Genomic DNA, 17810 nt, shown 5'->3' with positions numbered 1-17810 from the left:
TCAGATTATTGCATGGTTTGCTTTCTCCGTAAAGTTTGTTTGAAATCTGACATAGCGGTTGCATTAAGGAGAAGTTTATCTAAAGTTCCATGTATAATAGTCATATCTTGAGGGCCTCCCGGGTGGCGCAGTGATCTAGGGCACTGCATTGCAGTGCTCGCTGTGCCACCAGAGACTCTGGGTTCGCGCCAAGGCTCTGTCGCAGCCGGCCGCGACCAGGAGGTCCGTGGTGTGACGCACAATTGGCCTAGAGTCCGGGTTAGGGAGGGTTTGGCCGTAAGGGATATCCTTGTCTCATCGCGCACCAGTGACTCCTGTGGTGGGCTGGCCTCAGTGCGCTAACCAGGTCACCAGGTGCACGGTGTTTCCTCTGACACATTGGTGCGGCTGGCTTCCGGGTTGGATGCGCGCTGTATTAAGAAGCAGTGCGGCTTGGTTGGGTTATGTTTCGGAGGACGCATGGCTTTCGACCTTCGTCTCTCCCGAGCCCGTACGGGAGTTGGAGCAATGAGACAAGATAGTAACTACTAACAATTGGATACCACGAAATTGGGGAGAAAAGGGGGTAAAATAAAAAAATAATAATAATAATAGTCGTATCTTTATCAATGTTTAGAGTATTTCTGTAAATTGATGTGGCTCTCTCTAGAACGTAACGCGGCAATGTAAACTCAGATTTTTTTTATATAAATATGAACTTTATCAAACAAAACATACATGTATTGTGTAACATGAAGTGTGATGAAGATCAAAGGTTAGTGATTAATTTTCTCTATTTCTGCTTTTTGTGACTTCTTTCTTTGGCTGGAAAAAATGGCTGTGTTTTTCTGTGGCTTGGTGGTGACCCAACATAATCGTTTGTGGTGCTTTCGCTGTAAATCCTTTTTGAAATCAGACACTGTGGCTGGATTAACAAGAATTTCATCTTTAAAATGGTGTAAAATACTTGTATGCTTGAGGAATTCTAATTATGAGATCTTTGTTGTTTTGAATTTGGCGCCCTGCACTATCACTGGCTGTTGAGGGGGTCCTAGACAGGTTAACTGACTTGTCTAGTTAAATAAAGGTCAAATTAAAAATGTTAAATTCACTGTCAAAGTTCTAAGAGGAAGAGTCTCTTCTCAGTGGAGGCTAGGAGGGGACAGGATGAAAACAAACATGACAGATAGGACTGTGGTGGGATAATTCTGAAGGATGATAGTTCTCACCTGCACAGCCTCCCAGCCCCACTCTCTGTACTTGGGGTCGTGGGTGAACCTCCACATGTACATGTAGGTCTCGATGACCTCAGGCCTCAGGATGAAGTACTTCTCGTTCTGCCGTGTGGCGATGGCCTCCACGCCACCGTCAAACCTGAACCCCTCTGGGCCCAACTTCAGGGCTGGAAGAGGGGGAAGCAAGGAAGAAGACAACATTGTGAAAAACTCCAACCAGATCTAGTAGAAGGTGATGAGCAAAACAAAATATATAAAAAATAACAAAAGATTTTAACCTGGCTGGCACTACGCTCTACTTACCCAGCAGCCCCTCTGGCCTCAGAGAGAAAACAGGCTCAACGCTCATTAATCTTTCATTTCACACTGGCTTGCTCTAAAGAGGGGTGTGTGGGGTGTGTGTGTGTGAGCTGTGGTTGAGTCCTACACCTCCTTTTGTCTGGGCTTCAGAACTAATATCACCTCACCTGGGAGGAAGAGTTTCTTAGCCTACCCCTGCTGTAGAGGGAGAGGAAGAGTTTCTTAGCCTACCCCTGCTGTAGAGGGAGAGGAAGAGTTTCTTAGCCTACCCCTGCTGTAGAGGGAGAGGAAGAGCTTCTTAGCCTACCCCTGCTGTAGAGGGAGAGGAAGAGCTTCTTAGCCTACCCCTGCTGTAGAGGGAGAGGAAGAGCTTCTTAGCCCACCCCTGCTGTAGAGGGAGAGGAAGAGCTTCTTAGCCTACCCCTGCTGTAGAGGGAGAGGAAGAGCTTCTTAGCCTACCCCTGCTGTAGAGGGAGAGGAAGAGTTTCTTAGCCTACCCCTGCTGTAGAGGGAGAGGAAGAGCTTCTTAGCCTACCCCTGCTGTAGAGGGAGAGGAAGAGCTTCTTAGCCTACCCCTGCTGTAGAGGGAGAGGAAGAGCTTCTTAGCCTACCCCTGCTGTAGAGGGAGAGGAAGAGCTTCTTAGCCTACCCCTGCTGTAGAGGGAGAGGAAGAGCTTCTTAGCCTACCCCTGCTGTAGAGGGAGAGGAAGAGTTTCTTAGCCTACCCCTGCTGTAGAGGGAGACAGGGACACTGGTGTGCCCCACATATGAGGGGGTCAGTCAGACTCACTGGTGCGGGCGTAGGACTCGTGGCAGGTGCGGGCGATCTCTGCGGCCTGCTCCATCTGGTGACCCGTCTTGTCCTCGGGAGCTCCGTCGGCCCCCAGGGCGATCATGCCCCCGGCGAAGCACGTCAGGTGACCCATCTTGTGCTCCAGCAGGCCGCCCTTCCACTCAGCGATGTACGTCAGTCCCCCGCTGGACTTCCTCATCAGACTGGTCTCAATGGCCTGGAGGACAATGACAAGAACGGCATACAGGTGAGCCGTCTATCCAACCCCAGTCCCAGACCGGGGCCCTTCCCACTACAAATGGAGTGGAACATTAATAAATACCACCCAAACAGCATTGTTAACCTTGATAAAACGGATGTTGTTTGAAAACCAGGGGCCCCAGCTGGTGGCCAGTATTATGCATTTGCTTGTGTGGCGTGGACACAGAACGCTGCTCCTATTTGTCCCTGGCTTTTACTGTAGACGGGAGGGCCACTTTATCCCGAGACATTCTGGAATGGCGGGCTGCGTTTCATCCACGGCGAGACACGACACCAGGAGGATCACAAATGATTCAAAACGACGGCCTGTATCTTCCGCTAGCCACACAGCAGGTGTCCAATACAGTAAGATCACAACTGACAGACAACACACGGTTATTACACGGCCATTACCGATGAGAGAGTAAAAATCCTGCCTTTTAACATATGGAATAAATATGTGCAGCGAGTCGACGGCAGCTTGAAACGCTATACTATCTCCGGTGCATTCTCTGATGCGCCTCGTTGTTCAGCGCTTCATTTGGCACATTTATTTTCATATTCATTGAGTTTGCTTTTCTCCTGCCGAGGGAAAACCCAAGAAAATGTAATATTGCAAATCTCCCGAAAGCAATTACGTTTTTAAAAGATAATTCAGATCTGTGCTTTTGTAGTGTGTGACCCATCACGTAAATGGGGCCGTCTATATGCGGGTGGGCATTGCCTGGCGTGTTCCGCCACAGAAAATCAGCCGATTAATATTCTCCTAAACTGGTTATTTCATTTCCTTTGGTCTCTTTAAAAGGCAGCCTATATCCTGTTTAGCAACAGCCCAGCCTTTTCCTGCTGAGAAGAAGAAAAAAAAAAAAATCTCAGGCCATTTCCTTCAATCTCAGCCTCAGACTACTAGTGCTTCGAGAACAAACAGACCTGGACAGAGGCAGGCAGCGGCACATCTTGTTCAGCACTGGCTGCTTCGTTTCTCATCGGGAGGATAGAGAGCATGTAGGCTGGGCCGGCGCTGAGGCGAGGATGCCAAGGAGCCATTAATAAGTGAACAGAGTCTGTTCCTAACCAGCTGCCTTTCAGGCTGTCTGACACAAATGGAGGACGGCTTGGCATGGCAATAGGGACCCTCTCGCTGTGGGTGACCTGCTTGTGGTGTCTCGCCCAGGTGGATGGCAGACAAGCGGGTTGGTAGGTAGGCAGTTGTGGTGGGGAAACAAGGCTGGCTGGGAGTGGAATGGAGGGAGGGTAATATCCTGGAGCAGTCTGGGTCCTTGTGGACCGCCGTACGGAGAACAACATTATTATCTCCAACAGGACAGGAGGCTTGGCTCTAATGAAACAATTTGGCTAGCAGCATTCAGAGCACATCTCACCAGATAGAGCTCTGATTCTGGTTGACCCCCATCCACTGAAAGCTTCCTCCAACCCCACTTACTCACTCCTCCAGCTTCTGTGGAGTGCGGTTAGTACTTCACACTCAGAGATAACCCCTGCCTGGCGTAGCACGTCTTGCTTTCACATAGCAACCCACACAACTGGTACTGCTTTCCGACTCGGACTGTTCAGTCATTTAAGAACTCCAACTGTTGTTATCGCGTTGACAAAAGAAGCTTTCAATGGAGGTCAAAAGAGCCTCGTGAAAAGGTTTAGTCAGCGCTTCGGAATGCACGGGTACTGTAGCCATTAAATCTCAGTAGGAGAGAAGAAAGGATGAGTAGGAGAAGAGGAGCAGAGGGGAGTGGGGTGGGGAGGATGGGAGTGGGGGAGAGGAGAGGACGGGAGAGAAGAGAGGAGAGGTGTGTAGGCTAGGTAAGGTGTCTTGAGGGTTTACCTGCAGAGCGTCATAGTAGAGCTTCTTGCCCTCCTCGTCCGTCTTGTCTGACATCAGCCAAGCCTTGAGCAGGTACTCATAGAAGCTGTCTCCCAGGCCGCCCACTGACACGTGATCTACAGGACAGAAAGATTTGAGCGTCATGCTGGAGCCAGGCTTAATTTACCTATCTCATCTTGCCAGCAGCAGCCCTCCCTCCTCAGTGGCCTGCCTCACCTCAGGATGATGAATGGCCCAATGATGGCGGCCATCTCAGCACCCGAGGCTGTTTACACAGGAAGATGGCCCCTTAATACCTGCTCAGCCTCCGAACCTCAGTGACAAAGGGACGTGTCTGGCATAGGCCTGGCCAAGGGGACGGGGACACCTTTTCAAACAGAGCCCAACAAAGCTACAGGAGTAATGGGATTAGTCTCCTTTGATGGCTGATGTATGGAAGATGTCTGCAAGGGGGAGATTGGCATTCTGATGAGTTTATCAGGTCCCCCCCCGGCACGTCCCCGGTCACTGTGTGAGTACCGACTGAGCTGTGCAGGGAGCAGCAGCGATACAGCCGGGTATAAAAGAGAGACAGTCCCTGTGACAGTCAGTGAGGTGTGGGGCTGTGCCGGGTGATGTGCTCTCCTGTCAACTTCACTCTCTGTGAGGAATGAGTCTCCAGGGTCTGGGAGAGAGCCTCAGTCAAGCCAAGCCGCTGTTCATCATAGTGATTGTCATGCCCCCTCATACATATGTATATGTCATTAACAGCCAAAGCCTTGTTTGGGGGATATAGATTAGACGTCAGCAGTAATAAAAGGGACAGAGCTCCAGGAAGAGTTTGTAGTGAAGTGTGGTCTTGCCCTCAATGCCACAGGGGTTAACAGCAGGTCAGAGTGGGAACACAAGGTCAAGGATCTGATCATGGCTCTATCTGATTGACAAGGGACAGGGACAAATTAAACTGCCTGCGAACTGAGGACTCAGACATCACACTGTCTTGCAGCCCTGCAGTCTGATTGGACTGGAGATCTGATAGGATCTCGTTAATCTATCGTAGCGTAAAAGAAACGCCTGACTGCTCAGTTTTCATCAGGAAAGGAAGCTAGGTTGAAGGAGGGTCATGTAATTTGTAATCAATTAAAATGTCAGCTGAATTGGACGTTGGTCTCACACACACACACACACACACACACACACACTCATCCAACTCTGAATTCAAAGTCGGAAACTCTGGCATCTTTCGAAAGCTCCGACTTGAAGACCACTGAAGTCATGATTTGAGTTCCCAGTTCTCTTGAAAGCACCAAAAATCAACAAGCATGGCGTCGCACACATACGACAAATCGTGAAAAGTTATTTTCACAATAATGTAAGGGTTTCTTGTTGATCCTAGGCTGTTTAACCTAGGCTGCCTGTCATTTCATATAAATCTGCTCCGGTCAACTGTAAGTGCAGTTATTGTGACGTGGAAACGTCTTGGAGCAACAATGACTCAGCCGCGAAGTGGTAGGCCACAGAAGCTCACAGAATGTCTGTCCTCAGTTTCAACACTCACTACCGAGTTCCAAACTGCCTCTGGAAGCAACGTCAGCACAAGAACTGTTTGTCGGGAGCTTCATGAAATGGGTTTCCATGGCCGAGCAGCCGCACACAAGCCTAAGATCACCATGGGTAATGCCAAGTGTCGGTTGGAGTGGTGTAAAGCTCGTCGCCATTGGACTCTGGAGCAGTGGAAACGCGTTCACTGGAGTGATGAATCACGCTTCACCATCTGGCAGTCCGACGGTCGAATCCGGGTTTGGCGGATTGCCCCAATGCATAGTGCCAACCCCAAAGTTTGGTGGAGGAGGAAAAATGGTCTGGGGCTGTTTTTCATGGTTCGCGCTAGGCCCCTTAGTTCCAGTGGACGGAAATCTTAATGCTACAGCATACTATGACATTCTAGACAATTCTGTGCTTCCAACTTTGTGGCAACAGTTTGGGAAAGGCCCTTTCCTGTTTCAGCATGACAATGCCCCCGTGCACAATGCAAAGTCCATACAGAAATGGTTTGTCGAGATCTGTGTGGAATAACTTGATTGGCCCGTAGAGCCTTGACCTCAAGCCCATCGTTCACCTTTGGGATGAATTGGAATGCCGACAGCGAGCCAGGCCTAATCGCCCAACATCCGTGCCTGACCTCACTAATGCTCTTGAGGCTGAATGGAAGCAAGTCCCCGCAGCAATGTTCCAACATCTAGTGGAAAGCCTTCCCAGAAGAGTGGAGGCTGTTATAGCAGCAAAATGGTGGACCAACTCCATATTAATGCCCATGATTTTGGAATGAGATGTTCGACGAGCAGGTGTCCACATACTTTTGTCCTCTCGGAAAATCTATAGGCTACAAAATTCTATATTAGATGTATTTTTATGTGGAGAGAAGCAGGTTGGTCTTGCTAATTGCTGAATGCCTACAGCGTAGAAAATGCACACCGGGGAAAGTTGCGGCTAGAGAGCGTATCACTGGCCAGTGATGATAACATTGTTGCACTGATGTATTGAATGATTGCACAGGATAGACAGTGATGTGCACAGTGAAAAAGAGCCAAAATAATTGACATCCATTAGAAAAATGAAAATCACTTACAAACCACTTGAGCAACAAGGCAAGCAATGACATGGCAAGCCAAGCAAGCGATGACATGGCAAGCCAAGACAAGCAATGACATGGCAAGCCAAGACAAGCGATGACATGGCAAGCCAAGACAAGCGATGACATGGCAAGCCAAGACAAGCTATGACATGGCAAGCCAAGACAAGCAATGACATGGCAAGCCAAGACAAGCAATGACATGGCAAGCCAAGACAAGCAATGACATGGCAAGCCAAGACAAGCAATGACATGGCAAGCCAAGACAAGCAATGACATGGCAAGCCAAGACAAGCAATGACATGGCAAGCCAAGACAAGCAATGACATGGCAAGCCAAGACAAGCAATGACATGGCAAGCCAAGACAAGCAATGACATGGCAAGCCAAGACAAGCAATGACATGGCAAGCCAAGACAAGCAATGACATGGCAAGCCAAGACAAGCAATGACATGGCAAGCCAAGACAAGCTATGACATGGCAAGCCAAGACAAGCAATGACATGGCAAGCCAAGACAAGCAATGACATGGCAAGCCAAGACAAGCAATGACATGGCAAGCCAAGACAAGCGATGACATGGCAAGCCAAGCAAGCGATGACATGGCAAGCCAAGCAAGCGATGACATGGCAAGCCAAGCCAAGCGATGACATGGCAAGCCAAGCCAAGCAATGACATGGCAAGCCAAGCCAAGCAATGACATGGCAAGCCAAGCCAAGCAATGACATGGCAAGCCAAGCCAAGCAATGACATGGCAAGCCAAGCCAAGCAATGACATGGCAAGCCAAGCCAAGCAATGACATGGCAAGCCAAGCCAAGCAATGACATGGCAAGCCAAGCCAAGCAATGACATGGCAAGCCAAGCCAAGCGATGACATGGCAAGCCAAGCAAGCGATGACATGGCAAGCCAAGCAAGCGATGACATGGCAAGCCAAGCAAGCGATGACATGGCAAGCCAAGACAAGCGATGACATGGCAAGCCAAGACAAGCGATGACATGGCAAGCCAAGACAAGCGATGACATGGCAAGCCAAGACAAGCAATGACATGGCAAGCCAAGCAAGCAATGACATGGCAAGCCAAGCAAGCAATGACATGGCAAGCCAAGCAAGCAATGACATGGCAAGCCAAGCAAGCAATGACATGGCAAGCCAAGACAAGCAATGACATGGCAAGCCAAGACAAGCAATGACATGGCATGGCAAGACAAGCAATGACATGGCAAGACAAGCAATGACATGGCAAGACAAGCAATGACATGGCAAGACAAGCAATGACATGGCAAGCCAAGACAAGCAATGACATGGCAAGACAAGCAATGACATGGCAAGACAAGCAAGCAATGACATGGCAAGACAAGCAATAGCAGGCTAAACAGTGTTTATTGTTGAATATCTACATTTCATTAAAATGCCAGTTAATATATTATACTTGTCATTAAACTACATGTAGCCTACACTGAAGTATTATTTGCAGTTGTCACTATGACGATGAACACACCCTGAAGCACTGAATGGTCTGTGTTACCACTTTATGAATAGGCCTACAGCGTCGCAGTAGGATGCTTTGATCGACAGGTGTAGGATACTGATTGACAGGTGTAGGATAATGCGGAACGATACACTTTCCTCTAGTGTGGATGTTCGCCAAAGCAGTTCGTTATAGTCCTTGGTGTGGACGGGCCTTAACTGTTACATTGGTAAAGGCCTCCTTTTTGCGGATAACATGAATATGGTATGAATACAGCAGGCGATTTCAACCACTGATTTGATATAATTTTAAACTGCAACATTTATAGCCTACTAATAAGGGATTTAATATTCCCTGCTATTTGGTTTTAATGACCATTTTGTAGGGGGGGTTAACGTGTTTTTTCCCCCCAAACGCTCAGGGAAGTCCAGGTAAAATATTACCTCCATGTACCCCTTAATATACTGTAAATAACATTCACTCCCTAACGGTGGGATGTCCTCATGACTGTAAGCCATGTTATTGGTGTGATAGGATGACAGTCATGTCTGCGGTCTATGCCATTGGTTTGATGCGATGTCCGTCATGTCTGTGGGCCATGTCTTAGGCAGCTCCACACATACAAGAAGATGTGACTGCCAGATATGTGGCTCTAAGGGACACTGTACTGATGGTTTGTATTGAAACAACTACAACAGCATCACCAGACCTTTGAGAGGCCGTCTGTACCTTGACAGAGAAACACTGAGAATGGAAAGACCTTTTCTATGACATCCCCCTCAGGTCTACTCTACCAGTAAATACAGATCACAAGTGACCTTTATGTAAAATATCCTCAGGTGGCAAATGGTTCTGGTGCGAACCTGAAAAAAAAAAATTGCTTTACATTTTTGTCACAGCCAACATTAGCATTCCTATACTTCAGGCTATTTGTCAATGGAGTTGTTTTTCTTCTAGTTGGAAATTCTTCTTCCAGCTAACACTGACCATGTAGACCAGAAACACTTTTAGAGGTGCCTTTAGCAATTTTTGTCTTAGAACCTTCTCTGTGTTCTCTAAGGCTTGGTTTGGCATTACTGGTGTAGTACAGCTACTTTCCCCTAGTCAGTCAGCAATTCACAGAGCCACTCTCTCCCTCACCTGGCTGGCTCCCATCAGAATAGCTACTTGTAATGATAATTATAATAATACTACTACACGGGACTTAAGAAGTGATTTTTCAAAGACCCAACGATGTAGAGTCATCCAGAGAGACACAGGACTCTGACAGGCACCCCCACCTCACTACACCCTGGCCTGGGTCACTACATCACTCTGCTGGGTGACCTGATGTCAACACCACCTATGCTCCACTAAATTATGGAGCTGTAAACTGTACGCAAAAAACCCCCCTGTGGGATGGATCAAGTTGTCAGAGAGAATGAGAAACAAGCCGGGCGGCTGCCCTCCTCTTCCTCCCCTTCCACCCAGTTTGACCCAGGGGCTGGATGCACAGCGGTCAGTCATTAGCGCTGAACCCTCTCTGACCCCCCTGACCAGGACTACAGCAGAGACAAACACACAGACAGTTAGTATGGGTATTCATCCGTCGTGACATTTCAGCGAGGGCGTAGAGGGGCCATTCAATTACAGAGGGTCACACACACACACACACACACACACACACACACACACACACACACACACACACACACACACACACACACACACACACAGTGGGAGGTAATCGCACAGAATAGCAAAACAAACAAAACAGCTAAGATATGCATTCAAATTACTGTGTGTGTGATAGAGATTGCAGTGGGTCCATCAGGATGATACAGCCAGCAGCATATGGCTGAGCTAGGGACTGGTCTGGCCTGATCTGGTCTGTGCATCTCATTAACCTTTTGTGTGGCTCAGAGACAAACACAATAATTTGAGAAGGGATCCACACAAGCTGCTGTCTGCTGGGCACAGGGCTGTCTGAGCACGGACACACTGCAGGGTTACTGCATCCCACCACCGCCTCTCCCCAGCCACCTCACTGTGCCGTAGATTACCGACCAGGCAATTCTTGGTTCTGAAGCTTGTTTTGTCAAGAGGTGGCCTGGCTGGAGCTGGGTAATGTCAATGCAGAAGTTGCTCCATACAAGGGATGGGGGTACTGAACTGTTGGGGTGCCTTGAGTCAAAGAAGCAGGAGAGTTTGAGTAGTATTGTGTGGAGGTATCACGACCGAACTGTAGCGAGAGAGGACTAATTAACTTTACTGGCAGTATTCACCATGTTTAAGTACTGTCATTAGCCACAGATACTTATTTCTCCCCGATGTCCCTCACCCCCTGGGCAGCATTAAGTTACATAATCTTCTAATGCACAGCCCACTCAATCAGAAGTGCTCATATTGAACTGAAGTGGCTCTCCCAGCTGTAAATACCTTGATAATTACAGGCTGCGGAACATCGATTGACAGCCACTGGTGAACCTCTAATGGAAAGGGAAAGAGGTGAGATGGAAGAGAGGGATGAGAGGAGGTGAAAAGAGAGAAGGCTGGGCAAGATGGAAGATAGGAGAGATGGTTAAACAGTGATGCAGAGGGAGGTGGAAGGGATTAGATGGGAGAGAGGGATGAGATGAAATAGGGGAGAAAATGGTGAGAGGGGAGATAGGAATGAGACAGGAGAGGGGTGAGATGAGAGAGGGATGAGGGGGACTTACGTTGTCCCCACTGTCCGCTGTTAGGGTTCAAATAGTTGGGGTACAGTCCCTGGGGCTTATCCAGTCGATTCAGAACCTTCCGGATGTTCATGACCTAGGAGGAGGAGGAGGAAAATAGTTTCTACTTTCTCCCTGCAAATACCTCATGGCCGCCTAATCTTCCAGCAGCATGGCACAGTAATGCACTTTAAATGGCCTTACTGCAGGAACGGCAGTTAAGGGAGGCATAAGAGAGAGAGAGGCCGGTGGCTCAGAGCGGAAAGAAGGCATTTACCTGCAGAACAGGCGTTAACATGAATAGTAATCAAGGTCACTGCTATGAATAACCCCATCATCAGGCTGGCTGAGTGCTCAGTTACACTTGGTGTTAATGCGCTGGAATGGAATGTGCTGTGTCTCCCAAGCTCTCACCTTCTCTGCGAAGGCTGGGTTCCCTGACAGCTTGGAGAGGTGCATGAACTCCAGGTGCAGGGTGCCGTACTCCGCCAGGATGCTGCTGCCTCCAGACGCCCACGGCCAGTTCCTCCCGATGCCACTGCAGCGACAACAAGACAACGCAGCTAATTAAGTCAGCTTCTCCAAACAACACTGTTACTGCATAGAACACCAAACACAGTTCTACCAAACCTCAGGTCCAACAAACATCACTGCACAGGAAGAGAACATAAAACACTTACCTCAGTCAAAACATTTACCTCAGTCAAAACCCCACCACACAAACATTCCCTAGAAAGCTCACGCCTCCATAAACCTGCTAACTTACGTCAACCCGACACACGTCAGTGGGGTCAAAACCTTCCTCCTGTCTTAGGAATGTGACTTTAGATATAGTACTCATCTGTTTAAACATCACACCAAATTAACTTAACTTAAAAGACCACACATTACTCCTCCGATACTATCTCTCCACAGTGTGTGTGATATAAAAATGTCCACCACAATGTGTATCTGGGCTGCCTGTTTTTAAACAGAGCTGTCCTTCTAAATTCTTTCTATTACCCTGCTTCCTGTGTGATATCGCTTCCTGAGTCACCCTGATGGGCCAGTGTGTGTATTAGGACTAACCATATTTCAGTCTGCTAATGGTGTGTAATCATTGACTCCCCAAATAATAACTAGTGTCACTTTTGCTATTCTAGCTTTTGTGTGAGAGACCGAGCACTGGGAGATTTCTAACATTATCACTGCATGAATCAGTTCTGGCTAGTACAGCTGGGCTGGAGGGACCAAAGGGTAAGAGCCAAAAACATATCCCTGTGTGGGCGAGCGTGCGTGTGTGTGTGTGGGCGAGCGTGCGTGTGTGTGCGAGAGTGAGTGCTATGTAAAACATATCCCTGTGTGGGCGAGCGTGCGTGTGTGTGTGTGTGTGGGCGAGCGTGCGTGTGTGTGCGAGAGTGAGTGCTATGTAAAACATATCCCTGTGAGGGCGAGCGTGCGTGCGAGTGAGTGCTATGTAAAACATATCCCTGTGTGGTCGAGCGGGTGTGTGTGCGTGCGTGCGAGAGTGAGTGCTATGTAAAACATATCCCTGTGTGGGCGAGCGTGTGTGTGTGCGTGCGTGCGTGCGAGAGTGAGTGCAATGTAAAATATATCCCTGTGTGGGCGGGCGAGCGTGCGTTCGAGAGTGAGTGCTATGTAAAACATATCCCTGTGTGGGCGAGCGTGCGAGAGTGAGTGCTATGTAAAACATATTCTACCCAGACTCCCAAATTGAACTGGCATCCCTTTGACTTCATTAGAAAAGCAAACTTGTTTATAAACATTAGTGTAACTAATTTGACCTTTATCCGTGCCAAGAATTGGGTTGAAGTGGTTTTCCAGGTCCGTATTTCAAAAAAAGGGCTGACAAAGCCCAACAGCCTATAGCACGGAATTCATTAGAGAAACAGACAGGCAATGCAGAGGTCTCCAGTCGATGACATTGTGTATTCATAAGGTCTTAGTGTTGCCTCCAATGTCATCATTCCTATTGCTGAAATTATCTTCCACCATCACTAATGATCCAGGGCCTGCCCCAATGCTAGGCTCATGCATGCAGGCAACGCATGAACGTGCACACACAGGGCCTTGGAACGTGACCCTACATCCATCAGCTCCCGTGGCCTGGGCCATAGGGAGGGGAAGAGAGGGAGAAGCAGCCAGGAACACACTGCTCAACCTTTTTAAAGCTGGGTGTGTATTGTAATAACCCCTGTCCTCAACCACACGCTGTGCCAAAACAATTTGTTTTTCATTACACAGCTGATTAAATCATGTTACACAAATTCTGGGAGGAAAAAAAAAAAAAAAATCACACAAAATGTCTGGTAGGAAAGAAAAGGGAGAGAAAGCGTCTGTTCCTGGGTCAGAAAACCTAATTGGTGTTTATGATTGTTAGTGCCCAGATCCATAATCAGATTGCCACAGCCTGGAATGGAGAGGATATATGCACGTGTGTGACAGTGAGTTGTGTGACGGTGTGTGTGGGTTATTTGTCAAGAGTGTGTGAGCTGAGGAGAATCAGATGACATCAGTATCAGCGGTGTACCTGCTGCAGCCAGCCATGAGGTTAAGATAGGTGGATGCAGACAGACCTGCCATCTCTCCTTCATCTCCATAATGGTCCATTACAACACAGTACAGTGAGCTCTTGGCTGCATTGTGGCCCAGCACTGCCATGTCCTCTCTCTCCAGACTATAAAGGCGTCAGCATGCTTCAGTTCGGCTGGCGCCGAGTGAACTCGGCTAGCGAACCGAACGAGTGTTCTCGCATACTCCATTAAAAAAAACGTTGAAAAAGTGTCAATAGTACTTTGTCCATTTCGAAGACTCCGTAGCCAGTATAAACTTCCTCAAAAATGTCATTCATTTGGATGTTTTTGTGGAGGAAATCTTAGTTGCGCAACTTTACATCTAACTAAGATGTTACGTGCAGTATTTCTACATAAAAATAATGTGCATGAAAACAAGTTCTCGTTGAATGACAACAGTGCATTCGCAAAGTTTTCAGACCCCTTGACTTTTTCCACATTTTGTTACATTACAGCCTTATTCTAAAATGGATTAAATAGTTTGATTTCCTCATCAGTCTACACACGCTACCCCACAATGGCAAAGCAAAAACTGTTTTTATAAATGTTTACAAATATAAAGATATAAAACAGAAATACCACATTTACATAAGTATTCAGACCCATTCACTCCGTACTTTGTTGAAGCACCTTTGGTAGCGATTACAGCCTGGAGTCTTCTTGGGTATAACGCTACAAGCTTCCCATTCTTCTCTGCAGATCCTCTTAAGATCTGTCAGGTTGGATGGGGAGGGTCGCTGCACAGCTATTTTCAGGTCTCTCCAGGAATGTTTGATTGGGTTCAAGTCCGGGCTCTGGCTGGGACATTCAAGGACATTCAGAGACTTGACCCTAAGCACACAGCCAAGACAACGCAGGAGTGGCTTCGGGACGTTGTCCTGTTGGAAGGTGAACCTTCGCCCCAGTCTGAGGCGCTCTGGAGCAGGTTTTCATCAAGGATCTCTCTGTACTTTGGTCCGTTCATTATTACCCTCGATCCTGACTAGTCTCCCATGTGCCTTTTACTGAGGAGTGGCTTCAGTCTGGCCACTCTACCATAAAGACCTTATTGGTGGAGTACTGCAGAGATGGTTCTCACATCTCCACAGAGGAACTCTGGAGCTCAGTCAGTGACCATCGGGTTCTTGGTCACCTCCCTGACCAAGGCCCTTCTCCCCCAATTGCTCAGTTTGGCCGGGCGGCCAGCTCTAAGAAGTCTTGGTGGTTCCAATTTTTTTCCGTTTAAGAATGATGGAGGCCACTCTGTTCTTGGGGACCTTCAATAGTGTGTCATTTTTTGGGTACCCTTCCCCAGATCTGTGCATTGACACAATCCAATCCCGGTGTTCTAGGGACAATTATTTCAACCTAATTGGCTTGGTCCACTGTGGGACTTTATATAGACAGGCGTGTGCCTTTCCAAACCATGTCCAATCAATTTAATTTACCACAGGTAGACTCAAATCAAGTTGTAGAAACATCAAGGATGATCAATGGAAACAGGATGCACCTGAGCTGAATTTCGAGTCTCACAGTAAAGGGTTTGAATACTTATTTAAATAAGGTATCCTTTTTTAATTTTAAATACATTTGCAAAAATGTTTTTTAAAAATGTTTTCGCTTTGTCATGGGGTATTGTGTGTAGAAAAACATTTATTTAATCAATTTTAGAATAAGGCTGTAACGTAACAAAATGTGAAGGGGGGGCTCCCAGGTGGCGCAGTAGTCGAGGGCACTGCATCGCAGCGCTAGCTGTGCCACCAGAGACACTGGGTTTGCGCCCAGGCTCTGTCGCAGCCGGCCGCGACCGGGAGGTCCATGGGGCGACACACAATTGGCCTAGCGCTGTCCGGGTTAGGGAGGGCTTGGCTGGTAGGGATATCCATGTCTCATCGCGCACCAGCGACTCCCGTGGCGGGCTGGGCGCAGTGCACGCTACCCAAGGTCGCCAGGTGCACGGTGTTCCCTCCAACACATTGGTGAGGCTGGCTTCCGGGTTGGATGCTCGCTGTGTTAAGAAGCAGTGCGGCTTGGTTGGGTTGTGTTTTGGAGGACGCATGACTTCCGACCTTGGTCTCACCTGAGCCCGTACAGGAGTTGTAGCGATGAGACAAGATAGTAACTACTAATAATTGTATACTACGAAATTGGGGAGAAAAAGGGGGTAAAATTCAACACAAAAAAAAAGTGAAGGGGTGTGAATACTTTCCGAATGCACTGTACTATATTGAAGAATCCCTACTACTGACCAATCACCAATGATGGGGCATAAAAATTCAGTTCCAAAATTCAGTTCCGAAAGTGCTCCTGAACTGCAGAAAAAACCCTTACAGATGTCCAAAACAAACAAAAACGTAAAAATGTCATAACATATGCACTCTCTCTTCAGAACTGCGTTGGCTGGGAAGCATGTGGATGCCTTAAGAGCTGCATTTAACCTGACCACTCGTCTGGACTGCACTCTGAGCGCCTGAAATGGATCCCCCCAACTCCCTCCCTCAGTTGGTCTCTCTTTCTTCCTACCTCCCTTAGTTGCTATCTCCCTCCCTCTATCTGTTGGCCTCTCTCCCTCCCTCTCTCTCTGTTGGCCTCCCTCCCTCCTGTGGTCTATGTGTCAAATCCCTTCCTAAGCCCTTGGATGAGATCTAAATCCCGAGGAAGAATAACAACAGGGAGCATAGAGGAGCCCAAAACAAGCACACGGCTAAGCCTAAAGGTACAGGGTCAAGGATGAGTGGGGTTCAAATGCTACATTTACATTACAGGGAGTGAACTCTACTACCTCTCTCTCTTTCTCTCTCTCCAACTATCCATATTCCTCTCCCTCCTTCCTCTCTGTTTAACTGTTGCCTCAGGTCTGGAATCTGTGGGCACTAGGTCCAGTTCAGTGGTTTCTATCCATTCCTTTTACGGGAAAGAAAGAGAGACGCAGGCTGGCACTAACAAATGTGCAGCTCTGTGTACATAACATAGTGGCTGAAAGGACCTTGAAAGAACACAAACAGCCTTCTGGACAATGAACTAACAGTGGTTCTGTGATACACTCCACTTTACTCCAGTCAGGTGCCAATGCCTTTGTATGGGGGCAGCGGGCACACAGAAAGGATACTGAAGCTTTGGCTTACTGCTTCCTGTTGTTAGCTCTTAGTTCCAAACCTGATCTCTCCTCCATATCTCTTACTCGTTCCAGGCGAAATGGGAGCTATAGATCCGCAGTTAAGGGCTTAATTAAATTCCTTAAATTGCGCGAGTCTGCTATATCCTGCAGGGCGGAGGAGGCTGGGTGGGGTATGTGGGGATCATTGTAGCTCCAGGAGCTCATCTGGTATTGCCCTGGAGTAGTGTCCTGGGAGAGCGGCTGGCTGCTGGAGAGCTACAGCACAGATGGAGGAGGGTCTGTCAGGACTAGACAGCTACTCCAGTGGCTCTTTCACAGAGACTGCAGCAGCACACACACACACATACGGTTTTACCGTCCCAGTGGCTCGAGGCATTTTGTTTTGGGGATACTCAGATAAGGTTAAGATTAGGGTTAATGTTTCTTTTCGTGTTGCAGAAGTATGAACGTGATCCTTTAAATGGAGATGTTTTCCAAAACAACCTTGTCTGCCAATCCAATTACAGGTAACGTATAATAGCTTACATACATCAGAGTCTGAACCTCTCCCTTTGTCCCAGTGGCACCAATCCTCTTACCATCATCTGTCAACTTCAGGCTATCCTGGTTTCATCAGGCCAGAGCTATAAACGGCAGCTGTAATTCATATTTGAGGGACGGCCAATACTAGATGAAGCGGTGCTCCTGTGTATCACTGTGTGAAAAACCTCAATGGCTTCTCTAATTGGGCTACTCGGAATCTAGGCTTATTAATCAAACCACTTTCCCCCAGACTCTCGGGATAGATTGTACATCCTGAGAGTGAACCGCAACGAGTAAATCTGCTAAAGCTGCCATATTTCATACCAAGACGGCGGGAGAAAAAAAGAGAGCTGGCTTTAACTTCGTGTGATGACATCCACTTGAACTAAAAGTTCAATTTGATCGGAGAGTAACTTCCCGCTTGCCATTTTATAGGAGGGAAAGGGGAATTCTA

The 17810-nt window shown here is 47.9% G+C and overlaps 1 protein-coding gene across 1 annotated transcript in view; it reads right to left on the bottom strand.

Moving 5' to 3' along the window:
* man1a1 (mannosidase, alpha, class 1A, member 1) overlaps window positions 1-17810 on the bottom strand; it is a 158132-nt gene that overhangs the window by 10333 nt on the left and 129989 nt on the right. Inside the window, exons 6-10 of the mRNA XM_020455609.2 lie at window positions 11579-11702; window positions 11168-11261; window positions 4388-4503; window positions 2305-2524; window positions 1209-1381 (exon numbers count right to left, since the gene is read on the bottom strand). Coding sequence (XP_020311198.1) covers window positions 1209-1381; window positions 2305-2524; window positions 4388-4503; window positions 11168-11261; window positions 11579-11702 — 727 coding nt within the window. The remainder of the gene's footprint in view (window positions 1-1208; window positions 1382-2304; window positions 2525-4387; window positions 4504-11167; window positions 11262-11578; window positions 11703-17810) is intronic.

Source organism: Oncorhynchus kisutch, linkage group LG21 (assembly GCF_002021735.2).
Source record: "Oncorhynchus kisutch isolate 150728-3 linkage group LG21, Okis_V2, whole genome shotgun sequence".
NCBI lineage: Eukaryota > Metazoa > Chordata > Actinopteri > Salmoniformes > Salmonidae > Oncorhynchus > Oncorhynchus kisutch.
This window is presented reverse-complemented; position numbering and strand designations above follow the sequence as displayed.